Below are 25,340 nucleotides of genomic sequence, written 5' to 3' on the forward strand. Positions count from 1 at the left end.
TGGCTTTAAGAGAAGGGTTATGAGCTACAAACACATATATAAATAGCCTAGAAACCAATATCCAATGATCGATCCTCAGGATAACATGTTTTTAGCAAGTTACTCATGTAGAAAACAGTCTGGCCTTCCATTGACCTTTTACCTATATTACCTATATTATATATTTTTGAATACAATCATTTGACTAAGTGTTTTCAAGGTCTTGACATCGTCAGACATGAAGGCAAACTTCATGAAGGATTTACAGTAATCACTAAAAATAGACCATAATTAGGCATATCTAAAATGGAACATTCTAAGGTTACAAGTAGATCTTTTATTTTTAATATTTGACAATTAATCATTATTCGTCTTTTATTCAAACTATACACTAGCAGTTTATAAAAGTGAAAGTGAGATAGAAACTGTAATCAAAACAGCCGTCTTTCCATACAGTAGGTTGCTACCATAGTTTGTTAGGCTTTTTCCACGGTTTACTTGGGATTCTCCAAAAAGTGTAATGAACCCCACTCTACAACATCTCTCTATCTATTTCACATAAATGCCACCTCCTGAAAGAGGTAACTAATTGATTGACAATTCCCTTTAGGCATCCCAGCCCTAATTTCCTCATTCTTTCCAACCCGTCCACAAGGTGATATCCGCCAATGGGAGAGGGCTTGCTCTTTACACTGGCCAATCAGAGCGCGGTGCGAGAGAGGGGGCGTCAGCGGGCGCGTAGTGTATAAAGACCTAACTGTACGTCGCTGTCAGAGCACTGTAGCTTTTCAGGACAGCGTTATAGGAACACCACAAGCGGAGGACAGGGGAAAAAACATCAGAAACTTATACTCGAACACCAAGCGGTTGTTGTTGTTTTTTGTTTCTGTTTTCATCATGAAAGCCATCAGTCCCGTCCGCTCGGTGAGGAGCTGCTACAAGGCCGTGTGCTGCATTTCGGAGCAGAGTCTCGCCATCAGCCGGAATAAACACTCGTGTCTGGAGGAGCCGCTGGGCGCCCTGTGCGACATGAACGACTGCTACTCCAAGCTGAAGGAGCTGGTGCCGAGCATCCCGCAGAACAAGTCGGTCAGCCAGGTGGAGATCCTGCAACACGTTATCGACTACATCTTCGACCTGCAGATCGCGCTGGAGGCGGAAGAAACAGCCACGCCGGAGATGGTTTTGTCAATAAAGGTGAGAAGGAGGGGGTGGAGATGCGGGGCTGCAGGGTGGACCGATGCTTGTCCTTCAACATCACCAGAGCACCACACACTAACGTTCACTAAAAGCAAGTCTGGTGTAGCTCTTTGCACTGTGCACTTATACGCATTGCTCTGCAAAAAAAAAAAAAAGACGAAATCCACGATCTGGATTTTGTAAAGTTTATTCCACTTGCAACACAATGTGCATCGCCTCCATGCATGGCGCTGAAATGAGAACAAATGTGATTGTGGTGTGCAGTACTTAGAATATTTTCTCTGATTTGTGATGGTGTGGCAAACACCCCGAACACACACACAGTTATTCATGTTTAGGCTTTATTCAATTTATTAGAATAAGAATATTGCCAACGTCTAACACTTGCTTCTTTTTTTTTGCTCCCCATTCAGACTGCGGACCTTGCTCGCAATTTCTCCAAAGAAGAAGGGCGGTTGTGCCATTAGGACGAGGATGACAGATCACGGTATGCATTTATCACGTATTAATCAGCCTTAATGTCAAGATAAGATGAATATGCTTGTAGGCCACTTAGGATTTACTAGTGTCTAATGTTTGATTTATAGCATGAAATAACTTCCAAATAAATCGTGTAGTCGCAGCGAGAATAGTGTAGGCATTGATGTGCTGGGAGATGAAGTTTCCCTTACCCTCCACATTCACCACGGTTTCCAATTAGACAGGCCAGTGAATGTGTAGCGGATTCATTGCTATCTGCCTGGGGTTAATGAAAGTTCCATGCTAGGCGCCAGTCTGTCTGCTCTCCTCTGCAGGGAGGGGAGGGGAGGGTGAGAGCGAGAGATCTGACTTCACTTTTCTTCCTTTCTCTCCATGCAGGTGCAGGGAAACACATGTCTCCACTTCACTCCGGGCAAGAGGACAAGAGGGGCAGAAAGGGTGGGATAGGTATTTGGAAGAGAAGGAGAAGAAGGAGGAGGAGGGAGGTGGAGGTTTAAAAGAAGAAAAGACAGAAAAAAGTGGACTGTTTCCTAGATGAGTGGGGATCAACAGTGGTGCATGAGCAAGAAAACAGAGACTCATTCTTTTGGCCCCTGGACAGACAAATCAACACACCAAAGCAGAAGCCAGGATTGGAAAATGAAAGCAATCGGGCTTTGTACGGCCATCTCCAAAAAAACCTGGGATCCCCTATAGGTAGAAGTAGAAACATTGGTACATTGTTGTTTAATTTTTCCTTGTTTGTGTTGTATTCCAAACAACTTTATGTGGGTTAAACTCCACACCCGACCTGAACCCTTTCTACACCAAGCCTCACATCATCTCACATAATTGTCCCCGCGTTATATCCCCCACCTAATCTGATTTCTAACGATCTGGAGACTGTTACATCTTCATATGAATGTGTACATTTCTGCTGTGGGTATGTAAGGTGTGAGTCAATTTGGATGTTGGTATTTTTTTCTGAATGGGAGTTTGGGTTTTCTTAGGTATAATCAGAACTCTATACTAGAGTTAATTGTAAATGTTTGTAGGGATTGTGTTATTTCTACAGACAATGTGCTGTGAGTTTCATAAACTCTTTACTATAAAGTTTGCTTTGTATGTATATGTATGTTCTTATGTAACGAAATAAAAAAAAAAGACGTGAAACAGTTTGGGCTTTATATTTATGAAATAAGGAATGAATGGGAAGGCTCGGCGCGTTTTTCAGGAAATAACGGTGATGCTGACACGACTTCTCGGCTTCGAGTGACAGTGAAATGCTGATACAACAGGATGTTTTCGGATGAATCTTGAGGTTGAGTGGTGAGAAATCAAACAAAGGGAGTTTCCTCTGAGTTCTTCTAATTTTCCAAAGAATGAGTTTCCACCAGTTTAAAGCAGATGAACTTCCTAAATAGTGTAAGACGAGAGGATGTTACGTGATCTTAAACCAACCATTCTGATCATTCATAAATCTAGAAAGCACTGAACATCAGCATGTGCAGGAATATGTTGCCTTGATCTTGAAGGCTGAAGCGCATCACCTAATGGGGCATTTATTAACTCTACCATTCAGAAAACTTTTAAAGCCCTTTACTTAAGTAATGATGTATTACTCACAGAAAGATCACAACTGCCTAATGATACTTGAGCAATTTTGTAAATGAATGCTACTGAACTTAGCTGCTCTCAAAAGCTGACCAAACTACTCCACCATGTGGGGTCATCTTGTGTTTCTGGGCATTTTATGTTGGCAAATATTACAATTGCCCCATCTAGATCATCAGCAACAATAAAGAATCATGTTATTTACAGTCTTACCAAACTTTTAAAAAAGAGACAATTAGCAAATTGTTCAATATGTTGAGGAGTTTAATTAGTTGACCTAGTTCTAACCTTCATACTGCTCATCGTGAGGTTGAGACTCCATCTAGTGGTGAAAATGTGTTATTGACTTAAAGTTTTCAAGCTACAGTATGTGGAGTACTTCAGACTTGCTGTAGAGAATATGTGAGCAATAAAGTGCGAACATAATTTCATATCTCTTTGCACCAAATAATTTGTGAACTTTAAAAAAAAATTGCTTAAGTAGTGTTACACTCTGGTCATTCTACACTTGTACATACAAGTACAGTGCCTATAGAAAGTCATAATACCCTTTTGAAATAGTCACTTGTTAATACATAAGAGATTTTTTTTCAAAATGTTTGAAATTTAATAAAATAGAAAAATTAGAATGAAGTGGAGAGTCCATTTAGAATAACCATTATAAACATTCACAGGTATAATCAATCACCTTCCAGATTACACACCAAGTTAATTGGCCTCCACCTAACATTAATTGTTGTGGCTTTGATTTTACTCCAGAATAAAATCATCTGTTCCTTGAGGATTCCACTCCTAGCAGTGTGTGGTAACACAAATAATTCACCACGGTGTGAAAGATGCTTTCAAAAGAGCTCCGGGATAAAGTTGTGGATAGGCACAAGTTAGGAGAAGGATATAAAAAGATTTCAAAGGCTTTAACTATCCCTGAGTAACATCCATAGTATTATCAAAAAGTGGAAGCCATATGGCACCGCCCAGACCTGGCCTAGATTGGGCCGCCCCTCCAAACTGGATGACAGGAAAAGGTTGATCAGGGAAGCTACCAAGAGGCCCATGGTGACCTTGAAGGAGTTACAAGTCTTAATGGCAGATGTCTGTGCTGCATGTGACAACAATTTCACAAGTTCTACATGTATGGCAGGGAGGCAAGAAGGAAGCCTCTTCTGAAAAAATGTCACACTGAGTCTCGTAAATACATATTGAAGATTCTGATGCCATGTGGCAAAGGGTTCTATGGTCAGATGAGACTCAAATCTAACTTTTTGGGCTGAACTCCAAGTACTGTGTTTGGCAGAAACCAAACACAGCACACCATCCACAACTGACCAAACCTACAGTGAAGCATTGGGGTTGGGAGCATTATGTTGTGGGCTTGTTTCTCTTCAGCAGGGACTGGGCAGTTGGTCAGGATTAAAGGGAACATGGATGCTGCCAAATACACCCAAATTCTTGAGGAAAACCTGCGGCCCTCTGTTAAACACTTGAAAATGGGCAGGTGGTTCACTTTCCAGCATGACACCGACCCAAAACCCATCGCCATAACAACAACACAGTGGCTAAAGGACAGGAAGGTGAATGTCCTAGAGTGGCCGAGTCAGAGCCCTGACCTGAATCCTGCAGAACATCTGTAGATGGACTTGAAGAGTGCAGTCCATCGCCGCTCACCACAGAGTTTGGCTGAACTCGAACAGTTCTGCAGAAAGAATGGGTAAATATTCCCCAATCTAGGTGCCATTTTTGATTAATTTTCAGAAATTTTGAAGAAAACAATTTTACTTGAATGTTGTAAGGCAAAATGTGTGAATCACGCTGGAAAAATATATTTTTTATGTCTTATCATTTCAGGCTGTAAGGCAAGGCAAGGCAAGGCATCTTTATTTATATAGCTCATTTCATACCAAGGCAACTCAATGTGTTTTACATAAAGACAAAACTTTTTTTTTTTTTAAACAGCATAGTAACAAAACAACAAAAAACACAGTTAAAAGCGGGAGCAACGAAGAATAAAAAAGTAGCGTAAAAAATAATTAAGTTTAAAGTTAGTAAAAAGAGCTCAGCTATAAGTACATGAAAAGAAAAATGTTTTGAACCTGGATTTAAAAGTGTTCACAGTTGGGGCTGATTTCAGATGTGCTGGTAGTCTGTTCAAGTTGTGTGCAGCATAACAACTAAATGCTGCTTCACCATGTCTAGTTTGAACTCTGTGCTCCACTATCTGACCTGAGTCAGTAGATCTCAGAGCTCTACTGGGTTTATACTCCACTAACATGTCATTCATGTATTCTGGACCAAACCATTCAGTGGCTTGTAAATCTGTAGCTGACTGGGAGCCAGTGTAAGGTCTTAAGAACTGGTTTGGGTTAAAACTTGAGCTCAAGTAAAACAAAAAAAGTGGCTATTTCAAAAGGGCATCATGACTTTCTATTGGCACTGTACCTGTACTTAATGCTCTTACGACAATGGACGGATTAATGAGCAGGCCTACTGGGCAGAGGTCCAGGGGCCAATTAGGGGCCCTGGCTCATAAAATCCTGCAGAAAAAAAACCACACAAAATGACCACAAAACGAGCAAAAATTACCACAAAGAGACAAAAAAATTGTATGCAAAAAAAAACCAAACCAAAATGGCTGAAAATAGAAACAAAACGACCACATAGAGACAAAGCTGATGACAGACACACAAAAATGTTAAAAATATATGTAAAGTGACGACAGAGAGAAACAAAATGACGATATAGAAATGTAATATGTTTAAAAATAAATGCAAATGATTCACAGGGATGCAAAACAATTACAAACACATAGAACATAATTAATGACCACAAAGAGAAACAAAATTACTATAAAACAACTAAAAGTAGACTCTCTGAATTTGGGTGTCTTAAACAGAGTGGGGGGCCTCTTACATGACTGTGCCAAGGGGCCCATGTCTCATAATCCGTCGATGCTTATAACCCATACATATTTATACTGCTATATTGTATATATAGTATCTCACCAGTGTATTGATTCTACACTACTTGCTGCACCATCTTGTATATAATTTAGCTTATTCCTTTCATATTTTACTCCTTACTGTTTATTATAGTATTTATTATTACCACTAATACATACATTACTCTGCACTTTACCGCTTTGAACACTTCTGGTTAGATACTAAACTGCATTTCGTTGTTTCAGTTTGTGTTCTCTGTGCAATTACAATGGAGTTGGATCTAATATGATCTAATTTCAGGGCGGTATATCAGGGGTTTTACTGGTTTGTGTTATACTGTAAGGTATGCATGTTATTTGTACCTCACCTTATATTGTCGACACCTCGTCGGGGAACAATATGAACACCTTATAACAAAAACAATCAATGAGCTAAAAAATGGCATAGATTACAATTGACACCTAACCGATTTGAACATAACTTAAAAAAAGACTGCATTGTGATGGACTACATTCTATTGTTCATTGTATGATATCTGCTTCATACATTGTTGTTTTTTGGATAAATAGCTGATTTGACCCTTTGTGTGTTTATATTTGAAAGAACCAGTAAACCAGAAAAAATGGGCAGGTCCCAGTCCACACCACAAGATGGGGGTGTTGGATGAGAAAGCAACAACTTGCATCCTCCTGACATCCCAGGAATGTAAGTACTCTAAACACAAGATGAGCTTGTTGCTTTGGTTGTCAAAATGAACTTCTTCCACGGGTCAAGGGCTTTGACATAGAAATGCAACCCTTTGACCTTGTAACAAATCCAGAATGGTTTGAGACAAGACAGATATTATTGAGCATAAAGTGGGAAACAAAGCAACTCAGGCCTAATTTAATCCATGTAGCTCATCAGTGACATGAACTATAAGAAACTCTGAACCAGTGCATCAAATGTCATGAGCAAGTTTTTGGCCTATCTCACACAAAAAGCCCCTCACTGCTGTGAAATGTAGATGTGACTGCACTTTTACGGTTTGTGTGACTCTGAGCCTCCAGTGTGAGGTATTTCGCACCATACTTCCAATGACTTTAAACACACATGATGTATTTACTTTGAACCATTTAAATTCCATATTAAGGGTTCAAAAAAACACATATCTCTATTTTCAGAAATTGTTTTTCAACTGGGGTTGGGTTGGTTGGTGAGATATCTCAATTTAAATTGTATTAAATCAATAATTCATCGTTTTTATTGTGCAATCAAAGGTCAAATCAATTAAATACATTGAAGAATGGCTTTGATCTTGTTTCTTTTTTTTCAAATTAATTTTTTCAGTTCAGGAAACAGTAGGCCCATTCAATGACAATTAATAGTTGAAGTCACAATAATAGCTTGGAATTGTGCTCTTTAAATGTCATGGTTATTATCAATCAGGTATTTTCATGTGTAGCCCGATGTATCTTGTGTTCTGCAGGCTAATCTTAAGAAGACAAGGGACGTGTTACCATAACATTTTATAAATATTTTACAATTTAGACCTCATTTTAAAGAAGGGATCACAAAATAATTCATAATTCAGTTCAGTTCTAGAGCTGTGGACAATGCAATACATCTGATGAGTCACTGCTTGTTGTAGTTTGGTACGAAAGAGGAAGGAGCAGAGGGTGGAGATGATTTCAGTTGCACTATGTGGAGTAACAATGACAAGTCCGTCAGTTAAGTCTCTAACATAATAAGTTTAATGTTGCAATATCATGTGATCTACAGTACAAAGCAAATGTCTCAACCACCAGACAAATATTAATTATCCTACTAATAAGCAAACAGTGTTTCCCCTCACCCTTGATCCTTTATATTTAAAGTAGTTTAGTGCTTGAGTGAATAAAGCCTAACTTATCTCGCATTCAGAACATTTTTAGATTTTGTGAATTGAAATGACGATGAGCTGTAGTTCAAATAAAGACATGACAATAGGGCTCGCTTTGGATGGGAGCCTGCTTTGCCTTGGCCAATGGGGGTCAAGTCATATGGCTTGGGTCTGCTCGCTGTGGATGGGGGAGGGGTTGTTTTCTTTCAATATCTCCTCTGAGCCAATAAGCAAGAGTGGTACTGAATGAATCCAATTATCATCTACTAACTATCCCCAGCAACACCTTGCACCAGGCCCCAACACACTTCATCAAGTGCATACGGGTTCTCATGTACACAATGAACACCCCTCCTTACTTACTGTAATTTATCCAGGGAAATAATTTGTATATGTCATTGCATATTATTTATATTTATCGAACATTTCCCTTAAATTTCAGCTGATGTGTCTCCAAAGTTGAATGAAATAGTTGCCCACTATTTATAAATGCACTGTATCTAATTGTTCCACTCCTTCAATACCCATTTTAATATCTTATAAGTGCACCTTTTAAGCCTGTGATTGTTCTCATTCATCCAGGTCATCGTTATCCCCAGTCCCAGCCTGGTCAGATGCATACATGAACTGATGAAGCCTCTTGGATGAGAGGTGAAACGTCTTCCTAGACAAACAACCAGTCCAGTTGCTTTTGACTGAAATTGCTTTGAGGATAAGTGCACCTTTTAAATATCAGAATGCATTTTTGTGTACGTCATTGCATTCAATTGGAAATTCTAAATAGTTCTTACATATATATGTAATTTCCATATTTCAAATATGATTTAAACGTAGTGTATATACTGTGTGATGAAATATATGGGTCAAATTGGTGGTGATCATGGCCTGCGATAACCACAGAAAGTGTAGTAACATAAAGAGATGATAACTCATTATTTGTCTGATTATATGGATTGGACACAGGCCCATTCAAAATAGTAAGTGGTCATTGTGCAACTCCAGCCTGGTAATGAAAGAACATTCTGTCCTGAAATTAGGCTACTGCCCCTTTAAGAGGACCAGCCCCATCCGCGAACAACTGTTTTATGCAAATATGACAAGCCGAGCGTGCCGTGAGCCAATCAGAGGCGAGTTATAACCGCGGGAGATCTGAATTTCGCGGGACGAAGTTTGGCGGTAAAAAAAAGCTGTTCTTTCCCAGTTCTTGTCCTGTTGTGTGGAGAGAGGAGCTCTGAGGCGGACGGACAGGAGCCACGCACCGGGTCGGATTCCACATCTGAGCGAGACACGGTGAAGCGTAAATCTCAAGGTGGAAACCTGACCTCAATGACACCTGGGAGCCTTCTGCTACTGGACTTTCATATACTGGATGTTTGAAGTTGATTATTTATTCAACCAGCAACTCAACAGAGCAAGTTTCCTCTGCACTTTGTTACCGGACAAAGGACAACAACCCGACTATTCTGCTGCGTTTACTGACGAATATAATTAGAAAACACGGCTGTTTAACGCATGCATTTAGCATTTTAATAGGCGGATTTCATCTGTATGAGTTGCTGTGTGGCTCTTTTGTTGTTATATTCACAGGGTGGAGTATATATACCGATACAAAAGCCTATAGAAGCAGCACCTCGCACACAATTACAGGGGACTGGGATTTACTGCAGAAGAGCATTGATCGGTGTGCTTATAGCCTCCAGCTTCAACAATCCACTTCAATTTAGTTTACTCAGGAAAAATGATGCGGGTGCCGAAAGGCGTCTCTCCGGCATCGGGTCGGCCAGTAGTGGGACTTCCTTGCCCTCAGCACAAGATGAAGGTTTTGTCCACCGGAGGAGTGAAGACCGAGTTCTTCAGCACCGGACTGTCCAGCCCGCCGATGAGCACGGTACCGGCCGGCTATTTCACCCAGATCTGCAACACCGCCGCGGCCGAACAAAGAGCGAACAGCCTGTATTCAACCCCCCACGGACCAGAGGCTAAACCCATCAGATCATCCTCCGGGCGACTGCCGGTAAAGAATCAAACACACACACACACACACACTGCAAACACAAGCCTATCTGCTACACAATACAACTACACATGCCTTACTAACTAAATACAAAGTCTGCCAGTACAGTAAGTTATGTGGGCGCAACAATTCTTGATTTCCATCGGTATGCGTGTGTGTAGCAGCTCTTGGGGGCACATTCAAATATGTTTTGACGTGATAAGCCACAGAGGAGCCACTGTGACTGCTGCTGGATGTGTGTGAGTGTGTGTGTCCCTTTGGCCTGCCATGTTAAGTTGTGTGACATCTTTTCCCCGCAGTCCAGCTGTAGCTAGACACAGCCAGACGGTGTGTGTGTTTGATGGTTTTGGTGAGGGGGGTTAGATGATAGTGTTTGCAGAGTGGGGGCCCCTGGCTTGTGAAAAAGGAAGGATGAGTGGCCTCCACAGTGGGAGATTTTACACAATCAAACAATGACCGGGCTGGTGGCAGACATTTATGCAAGCACAGCATTTTACTGTTCTTTTAACCAATTTGGGAACTTGAATCAACTCTAGTTTGGCCAAAAATGCCCCAGAGCCATTAGTAACACTCTATTTGCACAGCTTTTTTTTAAAGATCACACTCTTATAACAGCTGCTCCAACCGCACCTGTCATTGAGGCAATACAGGACCTGTGTAACCTGCTCCTACTACTGTAGGAAGGAGGTAGAGGTCAGAGGTCATAACTGGACAACTGGTGTGTTATCCTGAAATGAGGTGTGTAAGCTCAGGCCAAGAGAAACACTCACAAAACATTCTCAACCGCAGGGGGTTGTCAATGAAAGAGAGCAGTGTGCTTCATACTCCTGAAGGATTATTTGAAAAGCTTTATGCTCTGAGAGGATTGGATCACACTCGGCAACATGTTGGCGCTCCACACCTGCTAATGCTTGTTATACATGGTCTCTTCTTTCTAGCCAGCCCTTGCAGTCGTTTTTAGAGTTGGTGAATTGCAGTAAGGCTAAAGGGGTTAGGGGTTAGAGTGTGTGTACAGGGTCTCCAAATCTCATGTTGACCCCCCTGCCCTTGTAGCCTGTATTCACTAATGGGCCCTTCAAGAGGATTAGTGAGAAATAGGCTACCACCTGGCTTATTATCACATGCCAAGGTGAACCCAATTACAATCAAGTATGGATGTATGTATTCTTGGATTTGATTGCTTACTTAGAAATATGTTTTCCAACATTAAGACCAGTTCCTGTGACATATTTTGCCTATAACTGGTCCAGGGTAATATAGAGTGTCTCGGATGTGGGGTGATAGGGTTTACTACACATATACTGCTATGCAATCATCCCAAGATGCTGACATGGTGCTGATAGGGAGCCGCAGTGCTGAGGGTGTTTTCTCACTGATAATGGTGTTCATTCTTCCTCCCTGCCACACATATATATATATATAGTACATACTGTATGTGTTTGGTGTTTGTTGTGACTTAATTAAATTCTGTTTTTAAGTGACTTGAAGCAAAGCGAGTGCTCTTGGTTATTACATAGTGTGCACAGGAGATTTGCGCACAGAAAAAGAGCTGTGCACCTTTTTTAAAATTCACTGAGCAGGTTTCCAAAGTCCCAAAGTCCCAAGATTATGAAACATCCTCAGAACATTTCAGTAAATTTAGTAAGCTCTCAGTTCTCAAGGGGGGGAAAAGCACCTTAAGGTCAAACAAACAAATAACGCTATGTAGCAGTAGGTGATGAGCAGAAACTTGGATATTGTTCATGTCATAAAGAAACTGATTTTTATTTCTTCTAGTAATTGAATTTGTTTCCTTCCTTCAACACTGCCTGAAAAACTTCTAAGGTGATGATCTCACTGCTTCCCTTTTTATTCTTATGTTTCCTGTGAGAAGACATGCATTTTATCTTGAATACTAGTAGTCATTGCTCATTTCCAAGGGGTTTTCCAGTCTCATACAATATTTTGTCTGCTCCAAATCTCTTAGATACAGAGATTTAGATGGATTACAGTACAGTATCCAAATTGAGATGAGCTCCAGTTTTCAGCCTCAGAGCATCTCTGCTGCTGCTGGCATATACTAAAAATACATTTTCTTCTTTCCAGAACCTGTTAACAAATGGTGATATTATAGTTGTACATCACATAACAATTATTGCAAGAATGCCTTTTTTATCATTATGTCTAAAGGGAAAATAAATCAATAATTTCAATTCATCCCTGGCCTTGAAGATGGCATAAACTATAGTGCATCTTCTTTATGTGCTTGCTGACACGGCAGCTTTGTTGCATGTTAAGTCGTGGTTCTTATGTTTACAGGAAGTGTAGCTTCTTAATGTTAAGCTCGCTTCCTTCAACTTAAACAACACTAAAGTAACCACTGTCTTTTGAGGATGCTTGGCTCAGCATGAAAACCTGAATTCTTTTAAATACAAACAAATCTGTACAAGAGTCATCCATAACCAGACACTCCAAAGCTTACTCACTGGGCATGTGCTTTCCAAAAAAACAGAGAAGAAGTTAATGTTTGACTGAATGAAGTTAACTTAAGCTACAGAGATCTCGTCTTTACTTATTAAACGCGTTGACTATAGTAAAAGGCAGTGTATCTTCATTGTCGTGTGACTTTCAACCAGGGTGTGAAGGCTTTTGACAATGTGTCACTCTTGTTTCCTTTCGGATTGATAGTGATGTAAATGTGTTACAGGATTCAGGCCTACCTCCAAAGTCCACATCTACACACTAATACCAATCACTGACCACACAAGAGTTGTAGCACCGCTTTAGAAATAACACCTCATTCATTCTAGTCATGCACATGTCGATGTAAACAGGAAGCAGATTGTCTACTTTTGTGGGAGGTTGCTCAGTAGTAGGAAATACTACGTAGGAAGAACAGACAGACAAACAGACCTATCTGGACAGTTCCTCACTTTTCATTAGGAACCACAGCTTGAACAAATTTCCCACCAGACACGGTTTCTCCTGGCCCGAAAATCGCTGTAGTGCTGATAACGGTGGTGACCGGTAGTAGTGGTGAAGGCCCACTGTTGCCTCACGTTGCTTTTGTCTTGTCCAAAAACTGGCATTTGAAAACAATGCGACTACTATAGTCGACGGCTAATTAACACATACATTCTACACCTGCGTAGGAGGAAATTAATCTTCATACCATTTCCTCACCTCCATTTTTCGTGCAATCACTGAACTACCAATCAGAGTGATTTCTCTCACCTACAGGCTGCAGCGGCTTTGCGGCAAATTCACCAAGATGAATTGACCGATTAGGGCCGACTAGTGCCAAAGGTGTGGGACATCGATGTTAAACGACTGTGGGTTTTTACGTCATTGTTTCCGAAGGTCCCGTTTCCGCCCGTCCAGACTGAAACGCAACCCTGAAGGTTTCAAACTAAAATGGGGTCAGCAGGGTTTTTTAAGGTCTCCATTTGAGAAGTTCAGAAATGCCAGAGGAGTGTGGATGCCAATGTGTAAATGTAGCAAAAGTTTTGCATTTTACACAAATATTTTATTGTGGGTGTAGTGTATGACGGCTACTTTTGATCATATCTTGTGCTCAAAGCAAATAGATGAATGAGCTTGTCTGTTTCAGATGCAACAAGCCACATTCAGTGCAGCTAAACGGCAGTCTGGCTTCAAGATGCTTCTGCGTAATGTCCACAAAGAACAATGTCCCACTTATTCTGTGCTTATGTCACATGTGCGCTTTCACAAAATTTCATGGAATGTGAACAAGCATTGATATCAGCTTCATGAATAATTCTTTCGGTCTCTGTGGGAAATCAAACCTCTTTTTTTTTTCTTTTTTTTTATAACTTCCAGTGCCATCTTGACTCACCTTGTGGTTTCAGAGATTCTGCTTGGAGTCCCTCTGTGAGCCCCCACTGTCATGACACTCAGGTGTGACACTGGCCACATGGCCAACTGTATTCACCCGAACTCTCTCTGCTTCTCTTTTCCCTATCATTCACCTCGTTGTACCCCAGCCTCAGGCCAGCACTGGCCCACAATGTCCTCAATAGGGGGAGTTTTCCATTTCAAAGCAGCCTGACCCCCCACCCTCTCCTACACCAACCCAAATGGGCAGATCTTTTACCTCTTACGAGCCACGTTGACGACCTCCACAGTAGGCATTGTTTTGCTTATGTTTCTCCAAGGGTGTGGTTGTGAGTTATTGTGTACAGAGGAGTAGTTATTTGCAGGCATACTGTAACTTGCCCTCGGCGTGGATGGAATCTGTGTTCCATGCAGCTTGACAGACCAAGTTTCTTCATGCGACTTTGCCTTTTGCAATCAGCCAAAGAATGTCCAGCAAACAGAAGAAGCTACGTGCTGCGTTGCTTTGGGTGTAACTGGGCAGGCAAGTCTTGGAGATAAAGAGCTACTACTAGGAGTGTATTTGTCTCAGGCCTTTCCCATTTCCTCTCACAGCTATTAGCCTAAACAGTGGCTGGCTGAACAGTAACTACATGGGAACTAGTTATAAATTGAGGAACATGTGCTCACTGCATTAAAAGCAGTGCGCATAGCGTACAGTTCTGTCTAACGCGGATCCAAGAGATCACATTTAGTCTTTCAGGCGGATTTGTGTGTCTTGATATGCGTCTCAAGCAACATGCCTGTGTATGTTTGCGTAATATGGTTGACTCACCAGAGAAATCCATCATGCAAAAAAAGGGAGCACCCAAGCCCCCACCTTCACCCATACAGCTGCAGGGTAAAACGGTTGGTTTCACTCTTACAACATGTCATCGTGCCTGTGGCTGTGACTCTGAAATTATAGACCAATACGACTTTAAAATGTCGACTCTGTGCAGCTTGATCTGTTCATTTAGGTCATGGAAGTTGTGAAGCTGAGCCTTATTCTAATGGCAAGGCTGCCTTTTTTTTTATATAGTACTTGTACTGGAACTGAAAGATTTGGACAGTCCAGTAAAGCCAGACAGAACTTCTCTCTGTTTTAACTACAGCTGTCACTGCTTGTACACACTCCAACCAGTATCTAATTCCTCTCCGTGACCCCTGGTGTTTGGCAGCTTCTGTTGGGTCTCTGAGCGCACCAAAACACAGCTTTTAATCCCATGAATAAATGCCAACAGTCACCATTTTGCTCAGAGTAGCTGGTCACTACCCTGACCTTTCTATTTCTCTGTCCCACTGAAGTTACTGTATGGTTGCCTGTATGCAGTAGGATTAAAAGCTGCCCCGCCAGCAACGCATACACTTGCTGCGCTGCTCCAGATGTCGCCAGTCAACAGGTGGACATGTCAGAGAGCACACTGGGACAAAAGCTGCCTTCATTATCCTCACACAGGCGCATCCACACATGGTTAAGTCAATTCAGCTCTTTTTCTGTCTCTGAAAAAGCCAGTCGTCTAAACCTATTAGCTTAAGAACTACGATGACAAAAAGGGATTACTGTTGCCAAGTATTTGTGAAGGGAGACATGGAGGAAAGGCCAGTGTGTGAAACTTTAAAGAGCTGAAAGGATACAATCGTATAGATGACAGAGGTGAGGTCCTAACCAGATGCAGTAAATTACCCAGCAGCCCACACCTCATTAGCTCAGTCACCCGAGTGTTTTTCGTGGGTGCATTGTGTGACGAGGGGAATGAATGCATGCAGATTGTCTGCAAACGTTCTCGTCCTTCATGTTAACAATTGACTGGCGAGAATTCTGCATTTTGCACAAGTGGTCTATTTTCAAGACAGTTGGTCATTTCTCAATCATGTGGGGAAGGTTGCGGAGTTCGTGTGACCTTTCCCTTTGTCATGTTGGGCTGATGTAACTGATGACCAAAACTTGCGTTTATGCGCTCTAGATTGTAGCTGTGAGTCTTAAGTGTACGACACATTACAGTTCTAGTCACATAAGCATCTGTTTGTCTGTGTTTGTGTTTAGACGTGTGAGGAAAAGGGACGAAGGGAGGGTTGCTCGGGGGGAGGACAGGTCATCTGAGTTATTCCAGGGATTTCCTTGCATTTAGCAGGCAATGGGTTGAGAGACGATCACCCCCCATTCCACACACACACACACACACACACACACACACACACACACACACACACACACACACACACACACACACACACACACACACACACACACACACACACACACACACACACACACACACACACACACACACACACACACACGATCAGCCCCTCTTGAAGTTCTTGGGAAAGTGTGACGGGGGTGTTTTGTTGCTGCACTTGAGGGCTGTTGGCACATTTACGACACTTTTCAACAACCCCCCATTCAACACTTTTACCAGCATTGATGTCACTGTTTCGTGGATTGGCTGGATGTGCCTTACACAATTCATTTTGTGATTTAACTTGCCAAATAGGATGAAAGATTGCTGCCAGCATTTCATATATTCTTATGATGATAAAAAGATTAGGTCATAGTGAACACTGCGACCATAGGAAACACCCTCTTTGTTTTTTTTCACTAATAGACATCAATTCTTTCCTCTTTAGGCTAAAAGGAAGCTGGATCTAGAGGACCCTCTTTACATGCCAGAGTTCCGCACTCCAAAAGGCAAAGGCAGCATCGCAGCCAGGATACCAAGTCCAAGGAGTGAGTAAACCTACTAGTCTCAGGAAGATGGAGTTCTTTACAATGGTACAAGTTCAAAGGAGGTCGGATAGAGGAGGGGTTGAAGACAGAGCAGTTGTATGGGGGACATGGTTAGGGTAGCTTTAAAGATGGAGGGGGCCCAGCTCTTCGGAGCAGTCCAGGACAAGAGCAGCACAGGAGCCTCAGGATATAAAGTAGAGGCTAGTGTAATAAAACATTAACAGATTAAAAGAGATGGCTTGTTTTAGATGTAATTATTGCGCACACATGGTCAAAATGTGGGAGACGGGGCCAGTTCTGATCTCCACAGAGCAGACAGTAGCATCAGATAAAGAATTTGTCACTTGCAAATATCATGTACAATACTTTCAAAGATGTGCTTTGGGGTACTAGAGAGCTATCACTGTGGCGTGGTTTTGGCGGTGTTGTTTGCAATCAATGAATAGGATCATAAACACAGAATGAGTCATTCACACAGGAATTAAGGTAACTGACGCATTCATATGCTAATACCTTACACCATTTAAATTCGTGTGAGGAAACCTAGCTGTGGGAGACATCTGAAACTGTTTCAAAGTCCAGTGTCTTTGCTTTTGACTTACTTTGAAGTTTGCTTGCATTTTCTGCTAAATATCCACAAATCTTTGTCTGTTGGTCCTGCTTTTATTTCAAACGGTTCCCCTCTTCACATGCCTTTTATCTGTATCTCTGCTCTCAGCTCCAAAGTCCCCAGGTGAGCGGACACGATACGACACGTCTTTGGGCCTGCTGACCAAGAAATTTGTGGGTCTGATCGCGGAGTCTCCTGATGGAGTCCTTGACCTGAACTGGGCCACTGAGGTTCTGGAGGTCCAGAAGAGACGCATCTATGACATCACCAACGTCCTGGAGGGAGTCCAGCTCATCCGAAAGAAGTCAAAGAACAACATCCAGTGGCTGTAAGTCCCAACACAGAAGACATTTAATATAAGGAATGGCAATAGTCTTAATAGAAGGTAAATATGTGTAAAGGAAAGGTTTCAGAATGCAACCGCTTTGTGTTGTACCCTATTCTGCCCCAACTGTGAGAAAATGTAAGCAAAAAAAACCATGGCTTTGAAGTTTGTTTACTGTCCCAAAAAAATGTATATTTGGTACATTGATGATAGATTAAAGTTTAATTGTGTGCCATTTAATATTTTTTTATCCAAATCAATCCTAACCTCCATACTTTCAGGCCAAAAAGTGTGCAGAAATCATGTGATTTTGTTTGTAAGTGCACTTGGGCTTTGTAGGGCAGTATAGTCTAACAGGTTCAGAGGATGTACAGTGGACATCAGGGACAAGACGTTAGAGGGGGAAAAAAAGAGAGGAATGCATGGGTAATAAATTCAAAAGACATCCTCAGTGTAGCAGGTGACCCTCATTAAAAAGTCCTCCAACATTAAGATGTTTACCATTGATTCATTTGATGCTCTGTTTGAGCTCCAGACCCCAGGGTAGCGTCAGTTAAACTATGGGCAACACAAAATATGTGTGTGAGTAGTTGTTGACCACATGACCGGCCCTATAAACACGCCTCTTAGCAAAATCAGATACAGTGTATTTGCTTCTGTCAAACAGCCTAGACAAGCCTTTGATATTGTCCAAACCAACTGCCAAACATATTTACTCTTAACTGTAGAATATAAGTAGCAATGAGTTTCCCACAGATGTGAAAAGGGCTTTACACTGACCAGTGAAATAGAAAAATCTGTATGATGTAATGCATAGCAACACAAAACACTGCATTAAATACTACTCAACATTTCTAAAGGTTGTGTTGATTAAATATGCTGTTGTGTGTGACAGCCATGGTGACAGCTCAGCATATTTATTCCTGCTTACACTTAGTTTCATCTGCCTCCCAGTGGCTGTTACGGAGCATTGCAAGATATCCAGACAGCACTCAACCATGTAGGCTGCTTAGTGTCTATTGCAATGCGGGTCTTTGTTTTTGAGTTGTTGTGACCGCTTAAGTCTTTAATGCAATCAGATCATCACATATTTTGTGTATTTATCTCATAGAGTTGGAGATGTATTTGAGGGTGGTGCAGGAGGAGGAGAGAAGGCCTGCGCCCTGAGGAAAGAGCTGGGAGACCTGGAGAGGGTGGAGAAATCTCTGGACGAACTGATCCACTCCAGCACCGCACAGCTCAAACAACTCACAGAGTATGAAGATAATAAGAGATATCCTTTACTGTGTGTGTGTGTGTGTGTGTGTGTGTGTGTGTGTGTGTGTGTGTGTGTGTGTGTGTGTGTGTGTGTGTGTGTGTGTGTGTGTGTGTGTGTGTGTGTGTGTGTGTGTGTGTGTGTGTGTGTGTGTGTGTGTGTGTGTGTGTGTGTGTGTGTGTGTGTGTGTGTGTGTGTGTGTGTGTGTGTGTGTGTGTGTGTGTGTGTGTGTGTGTGTGTGTGTGTGTGTGTGTGTGTGTGTGTGTGTGTGTGTGTGTGTGTGTGTGTGTGTGTGTGTGTGTGTGTGTGTGTGTGTGTGTGTGTGTGTGACTTCTGTGTCTGGTTATGCATGCAAATATCCACGTAGTTTCTCCTTGACTATACACTACGTTGGGCTATGTGACATATCAGGACATCCGCTCCATCGGCAGTCTCCGAGACCAGACAGTCATTGCCGTCAAGGCTCCTGCTGACACCAAACTAGAGGTGCCTGACACGGCAGGGGTGAGAAAACCAGATTCTAAAACAAACATTCAATTATTGGTTAAAAAAAACTCTCCAAAAGACGAATAGAATACATGTAATAAAACTATGAGCAATGGATTTGTATTTTTTTTTGTCTAAAATCTTTTGGATGTGTCCCTTTTTTGTCTTTGCAGCATGGGTCATTACAGATTTATTTAAAGAGTAAGAATGGTCCCATCGAAGTCTACCTGTGTCCAGAGGAGGGTCTTGAAGATCCCAGCCCAGTTAAAAGTGCCATCACCCCTAAAAAGGAGTTCCCTCAACCCCTCGGCCCTCCAGCTGAAATTCCAATGGCACCGCCAAGCTACACCGTCAAAGAAGAGCCTGTTGAATGTAAGCTAGGCTTTCTGAAGGGGTTGTGTAAAGTACAGAAGGATTCTGACTCTATTCTCACACTGGGAGCTTATACTACCTTATTCTGATAACGAGTGGTGTGTGAGACCCTGGTTGCACCTATGGCAATTAACCTAGCTTAGCATGAAGACTGGAAGCAATATGATGTAGCTAGCTTGGCCCTGGTCCTGGCTATGGCCAAAGTGAAAAAAATACACTAACCAGCACAGCTAATGCTTTTTTTAAAAACTGGCCATTGTGAGTCTGACAATGTTGTAGGAGTGCAATCTCAAACTGGTGGACGACTCTTTTGGTGTTCAATAAATGTTAATGAGTGAGCTTTAGATTCATTGAAAGGTGTATTTTCTAACTGTTAAGTCTTTATGCTAAGCTAATTTCTCCTGGCTCTAGCTCCATACATTCTCTGCAGTTTCAAGTGCCACACAAGTAAACATAATATACAGATCAAAGGTTACTAAAACAATGACAAAAAATTAAAGCGGTAAATTGTTAAACTACTAAATGTGTGAATACAAATGTATGTAGTTGGGGGGGGCATATAAAAATAAATTAATAATAATTACAAATTCAAACACAGGAGAAGTGTCGGGCTAAAACGATGAACTTATGTTCTGTCCTTTTCTCAATTACAGCCAACATGTCTACAGCAGCTGAGGCCAGCTCCTCAGCGGCAGCCTCCACTTCCGTTCTGCTGGATGTCGAGCGTCTGCTTGGTCTGCCCCCGAGCCTGCTCCAGATCACAGAGGACCAGCTTCCTTGCACCTCTTTCGCCCCTGACCCCAACACCCCCTTTGTCAGTTTCTCTCCACCTTTGGACCACGACGATTACCTCTGGAGCCTGGAGGATGGAGAGGGAGTATCAGATTTCTTCGACACCTATGATCTTGGAGATCTGTTGAAGAGCTGAGGTGTAGATGAAGACGTGGGGAGGAAGTGTGGGGAAAATATTTAATTGAATGTCTTCGGTAGGAAATATTACACTATGAAGCCATCACTCTTTGTGTTTACCTGTTTTATTTCAATGATTCCAAAGGAGGAGTTACCCCCTTTATTTTCATTTTATTAAAATAAACAATTTGTACATAATAAATGATCGGACTAGGAGGTTGGATGAGGCTGAGACTGACACAGACGTGTACTCTCCAACCATAAGGAAACACTGTAAAAAGCAGTGACTGTTTTAGATTTTCTGTCACATTTTCGACTGTGCTAAAAAAAAAAAAAAATGTATTAACTCATCCAAACAAGGGAGTTATTATGAATATCACATCGCCAGTAACAAAATGTAATGCATTTAGGAAACGGGCGGTGTTTTCAGTGGGACAACTCAGGAACTTTTTTCTTCCTTGTTTCCAAAGTGTAAATGTTTTGTGCCACTCTTTGGCCCATAGGGGGCAGCCTTGTATTATGTCAGCTTTAACTGCCATGCAGCTTTACATGATTCAATCACTGGATGATAGTAAGCTAAAGCCATCGAGAACCACACACAAGGGTGGGTTTTTAGTCTATCTACCTTCAACCAAATTAAGCTGTGAACAATACCGGTCCTTGTAGATCCACAGGCATCTACAGCTTGAACACTTGTACTGTGTCTAATCGGATTTTGAGCTTGTGTTTTCTGCTTCTCGTTGCTTCTGTTTTATCAGGCTTGCTCTCTCCTGTCTTAGGCTTTATGTCGGGCCTTGACCCTGTTTGGTGCTTCGTTGTGGGCCTAAAATGTGAAAGGCAGCTTCTGACGCCCAAAAGTGGACCCAGATCTCGAGTTAATGACTGATAATGGGTGCTTTGTGAACACATACAATCTCTGACTGAGCAAGAGGATCACACTCAGTCTTGTTGGTTAGGCAGCTTTATTTCAAATCCAGGTGCTCCTCTATTGATAAGAGTTTGCCAATTTCAGTTTTGTATTTAGTAATGTTGTGAAAATTCTATTGTATTTCTAAGGAAATAACCCAAAATAAATGAAATTCTGCATCTGTGTTACAGGTGTGGTGAAGGGGGGGGGGGTTAATTGATGTAATTAAGGTTGAATTAGAGTAGCGAGTTGGTTTTCTTGTTCTGATGTGTCTGTTGATCGAGCAGAAACACAAACAAGGAATTTATACCGTCACTGTTGAAATTTCAAGACCCTTGAATGCTTTCCCATATGTGGCGGTGCATCCCTTTTAAATGTCAGACAAAGACATGCACCCGAGGTCACAGCAGCTGTGATTTTTATCTGTTAAAAGTTTGTTGTTTGAAGCGTTCTAGACATCTGAAAATTTGAATTTCACGCTGATGTGGGGTTGTTGTTTTTTTTTGGCTTTCTCCTCTACACTGCAGAGATAAGCTAACTGTCCTGTCCTAACAAAACTTGAAAATGTGTGTTTGTATGTGTGTATTTGACCGCTTGGGTAATGGGTGTCATGGTGTGTTTGTGTGTGAATTTTTACAATGTAGATTAGAGGATGTGAATTCAGAATTTGTAGGTTGTTTTTTGAGCATTATTTTTCTGGTATTTGTACATAATTTGTTTTGTATTTATACCTATTTTTTTAAGTTGATACCAGCCTTCTTTTATAGAAGGCGCAAATGTGTTCCTATGACATGCGGCACTTAATATTTTGTAATATTGTGTGGTCTGTTTGAAATTATTAAATACATACTGAAGCCATGGTTTACAATTGGAATTTTGTGCCGTTTTTTTATTTCACTCGCTTGTCTTGTCAGGAATCTGTAGTTCCTATTAAAATGTTTAATGTAGTTCTCCCCAGTACACCTTTGTTCAAGAGAACTGAAATGCATCTCATCTCCATGCATCATTGCTTTAAACTTCTTCCTCCAAGCCTCTGTAATGTATTACTTAATATGACCTGTGTCTTGCTTGAAAATTCACTTTTATTCACTATTTTATCTTCAAAATCTATTGTAGGAACGCGGATAGTCAAATCGAAATGTTGGAATATTTCTTGCCTAAAACCAGCAAGTGTATGGTCACTGAGGATAGGAACTTAATAAAAAGTGACATTCTCAGATGAGAGATAATGGGTCGACAGAGACCCATTCAGACAGGTAGACAAAAAACACCCATCATTCTTTGTGAGCTGGTTGTTGTGGAAACGAGCTCACAAAAGGGAGCGGACACCCAGGAGGTCAAAGTTCAGTGGGTCACTGGGGAATGGTGCTAATGATTTCTGGGGTGAAAGACACTTGCAAAGAGATAAATCACAAATTTGCACACAATGTGAAGGGGGAGGTACAATGCTCACTGGTTGATCATTGGGAATGAATGACCATCTAAGATTATAATTATGTCTTTTCCCAAATGCCATAGAAAAAGAAGCTTAACTTGTTAACTCGGTTCTTCCTGAAGTAATTTCATATAAAACCTAAAGTTAAGGGCTTATAGAACTACAACAAACAGTTTGTATGTAAGAAAGCCCTGAGAGGTAATTGAGATTTCTGTGGTTGCCCTAAACTGGAATGGTTTTGACTTGTCTGTTTACAGCTCTTAAACAGGGAAATTTTAAGCATAACAAAAGAAATGTGGAATGAACTATGTATCAAGTTTGGTCTATAGTTTTGTCTCCTGCGTTTATAACACAAGTGGAAAAGCAAGTTTTGCCAGGCTATTTTTTCTGTTTTTTTTTCATCTGAAAAGAAAACAAACATTTTGGGGAGTTGATCTTTCTTGGTCAGGCTCATTTTTCCCATTGTTGGTGTAACAAAACATTTTCATAGATGAGAAAAAAACAACTTACAAACAAATAATCTTGGCAACATTTTCTCTTCACCTGTTCTTCAGTTAGAAACACAGAAGGGAAAACAACTTAGATCACCAGAAAAAGTGCAGTTCAAGTGAGGAGCAAAAAAAAGCTGTTGAGCTTTTTTTAACCCTCACAAAGAAAGTCTGTCTCCACATGCAGCAATTTTCTGCAAACTCTTGTGCCTGTTCACTTCTGAACCAACATCAGGTGTCTATTAGTGCTACATGTCTATTAACAGATGTTGTGCACAACAGCTTGTGTGGTTAACAAGACGTGATAAACTGAAATGTCAGACGCCACGTACATATATGCATAGCCTTTGAACGTGTGGTGCACATGCTATCTAGCAGACCACCTCAGCTCTGTCTTTTTTTTTGTTGCTGTGACACCAAGGGTCTAAGGAAAATATTAGCTGAATGCTTAAATAGCTAAAAACTATTTAAAAAAATAACAAAACGTCTTTGTGTGCTAGCAAGTGACAGCTCGTAGGTGAGCAGCAACAACCTGAGGCTAAAATGTTGCATGTCATTATTTAGAGGCCGCAGCCACTGAAGGGGCACATAATGGGGATATTATTTTTAAGGAGTGTAAGCAGTTCAGTGACTTTGGTTATTGGTGTGTTTAAGGCCACACACAATGTTTTAAGAGCTACTGAAAGCCTTGAACGGACTCTGGCACAAAACATGGCTAGAGATGTTCGAACACTGTTGTATTTGACTGGAGTCATCGAGTAAAAAAATGTAAAAAAAAAAAATAAATTTACAAACGTATTTGTTCTCATACTTCCAAGTAAATGCCTCGAGTGAGGAGACTGTGACGTTGTTATTTTTTACTGGAATTATAATTATGAATCACAAACAAGTTTGACTACTTGTTAAAGAAAAGTTTTCAACCGTGACGACAATCATACTGGGGAGGGTGTCTGTCTGAAGGTGTGGTTATAGTATGCTGCCAGCTGCCATGCCACAGAGGACATGTATGACTGTTATGAGACCGATCATATTCAAGCAACTGAGTCAGGAATGATTGATGAATGTATTTTTTCAAAGCAGAAGGTGTCACAAAGTGTCGTAGCTCTTTTTGCGTCAGCGGTGTTCACCAGTACTTCTTCTTCACAGTGCAGTTGTGCAGGTTCTCGAATCAGAATCACTAAGGGCCCCGTTCAAAGACACATAATTTGCTTATTCCAGTGGGAATCTGTGGAACAATAAATCCCCCCCCCCTTTCTTTTTTTTCTTACTCCCTCCAATCCTCCCATTTTCAGTCATCCGTGTCGACCAGAAGAGGGGGTATTTTACGGTAAAGCCTGGGCCTCCTGGCTAGACAGGGGTAGTAAATTGATAGCAGGAATAGTGGAGCTGAGTCAACAAGCAGAGTGGAGATTTTTTTTTTTTTGAGGACCTTGTGCTGCAGCTCAACTGGGCTGCTGGGAAGCAGCAAGGAAATCCTGGCAGCCGCAGTCTTTACTGTAAGATGTCGCTACGACCTCTGTGCTGCTGCGTGTGTGCGTTGCAGATAGAAGAGGAGATGCATTTGGTGTACCTCACTTCCTCAAAATGAGAAACGGTGTGAAGAAAAAAGCGATAAGTTGGTTACCATCGTCGGGGGCAGGAGAGAGAGTGTTGTGGGGAAATGACTGATGAAGAGCTATGTGGTGTTTAGGAAGGAAAAGGGTGGAGACAAGGAGGGAAAACATTAAGTGAGTCACTCCAGTTTGTGTGCTCGGACAATGACATTTCTATCTATCTCTTTCTCCTTGCCTCTGTCATCCCACCTTTCTGTGCTGAACACCTCCCCCTCCCTCACTCCTTCCACCTTCCAAAACTATTTCTCTGTCCATTTCCCATTTCTTCTCTCCCCCCTCCCCTCCCTGTCCTTG

The 25,340-nt window shown here is 41.5% G+C and overlaps 2 protein-coding genes across 2 annotated transcripts; both read left to right on the plus strand.

The window, feature by feature from the left end:
• Positions 1 to 767: 767 nt before the first annotated feature.
• Positions 768 to 2,805, plus strand: id3 (inhibitor of DNA binding 3). The gene is made up of 3 exons (XM_083924877.1): positions 768 to 1,176; positions 1,593 to 1,666; positions 2,038 to 2,805. The coding sequence occupies exons 1-2, from the start codon at positions 877 to 879 to the stop codon at positions 1,644 to 1,646; spliced, it is 354 nt and encodes a 117-aa protein (XP_083781003.1). The 5' UTR covers positions 768 to 876; the 3' UTR covers positions 1,647 to 1,666; positions 2,038 to 2,805.
• A 6,982-nt stretch (positions 2,806 to 9,787) lies between these two features.
• On the plus strand, positions 9,788 to 20,843 carry e2f2 (E2F transcription factor 2; the record flags this gene model as incomplete). Its single annotated transcript, XM_083924808.1, has 7 exons — positions 9,788 to 10,063; positions 16,547 to 16,646; positions 17,365 to 17,584; positions 18,693 to 18,866; positions 19,226 to 19,340; positions 19,496 to 19,694; positions 20,348 to 20,843. The coding sequence occupies 7 exons, from the start codon at positions 9,788 to 9,790 to the stop codon at positions 20,620 to 20,622; spliced, it is 1,359 nt and encodes a 452-aa protein (XP_083780934.1). The 3' UTR covers positions 20,623 to 20,843.
• Positions 20,844 to 25,340: the final 4,497 nt, after the last annotated feature.

Source organism: Echiichthys vipera (genome assembly GCF_963691815.1).
Source record: "Echiichthys vipera genome assembly, chromosome: 12".
Classification (NCBI taxonomy): domain Eukaryota; kingdom Metazoa; phylum Chordata; class Actinopteri; order Perciformes; family Trachinidae; genus Echiichthys; species Echiichthys vipera.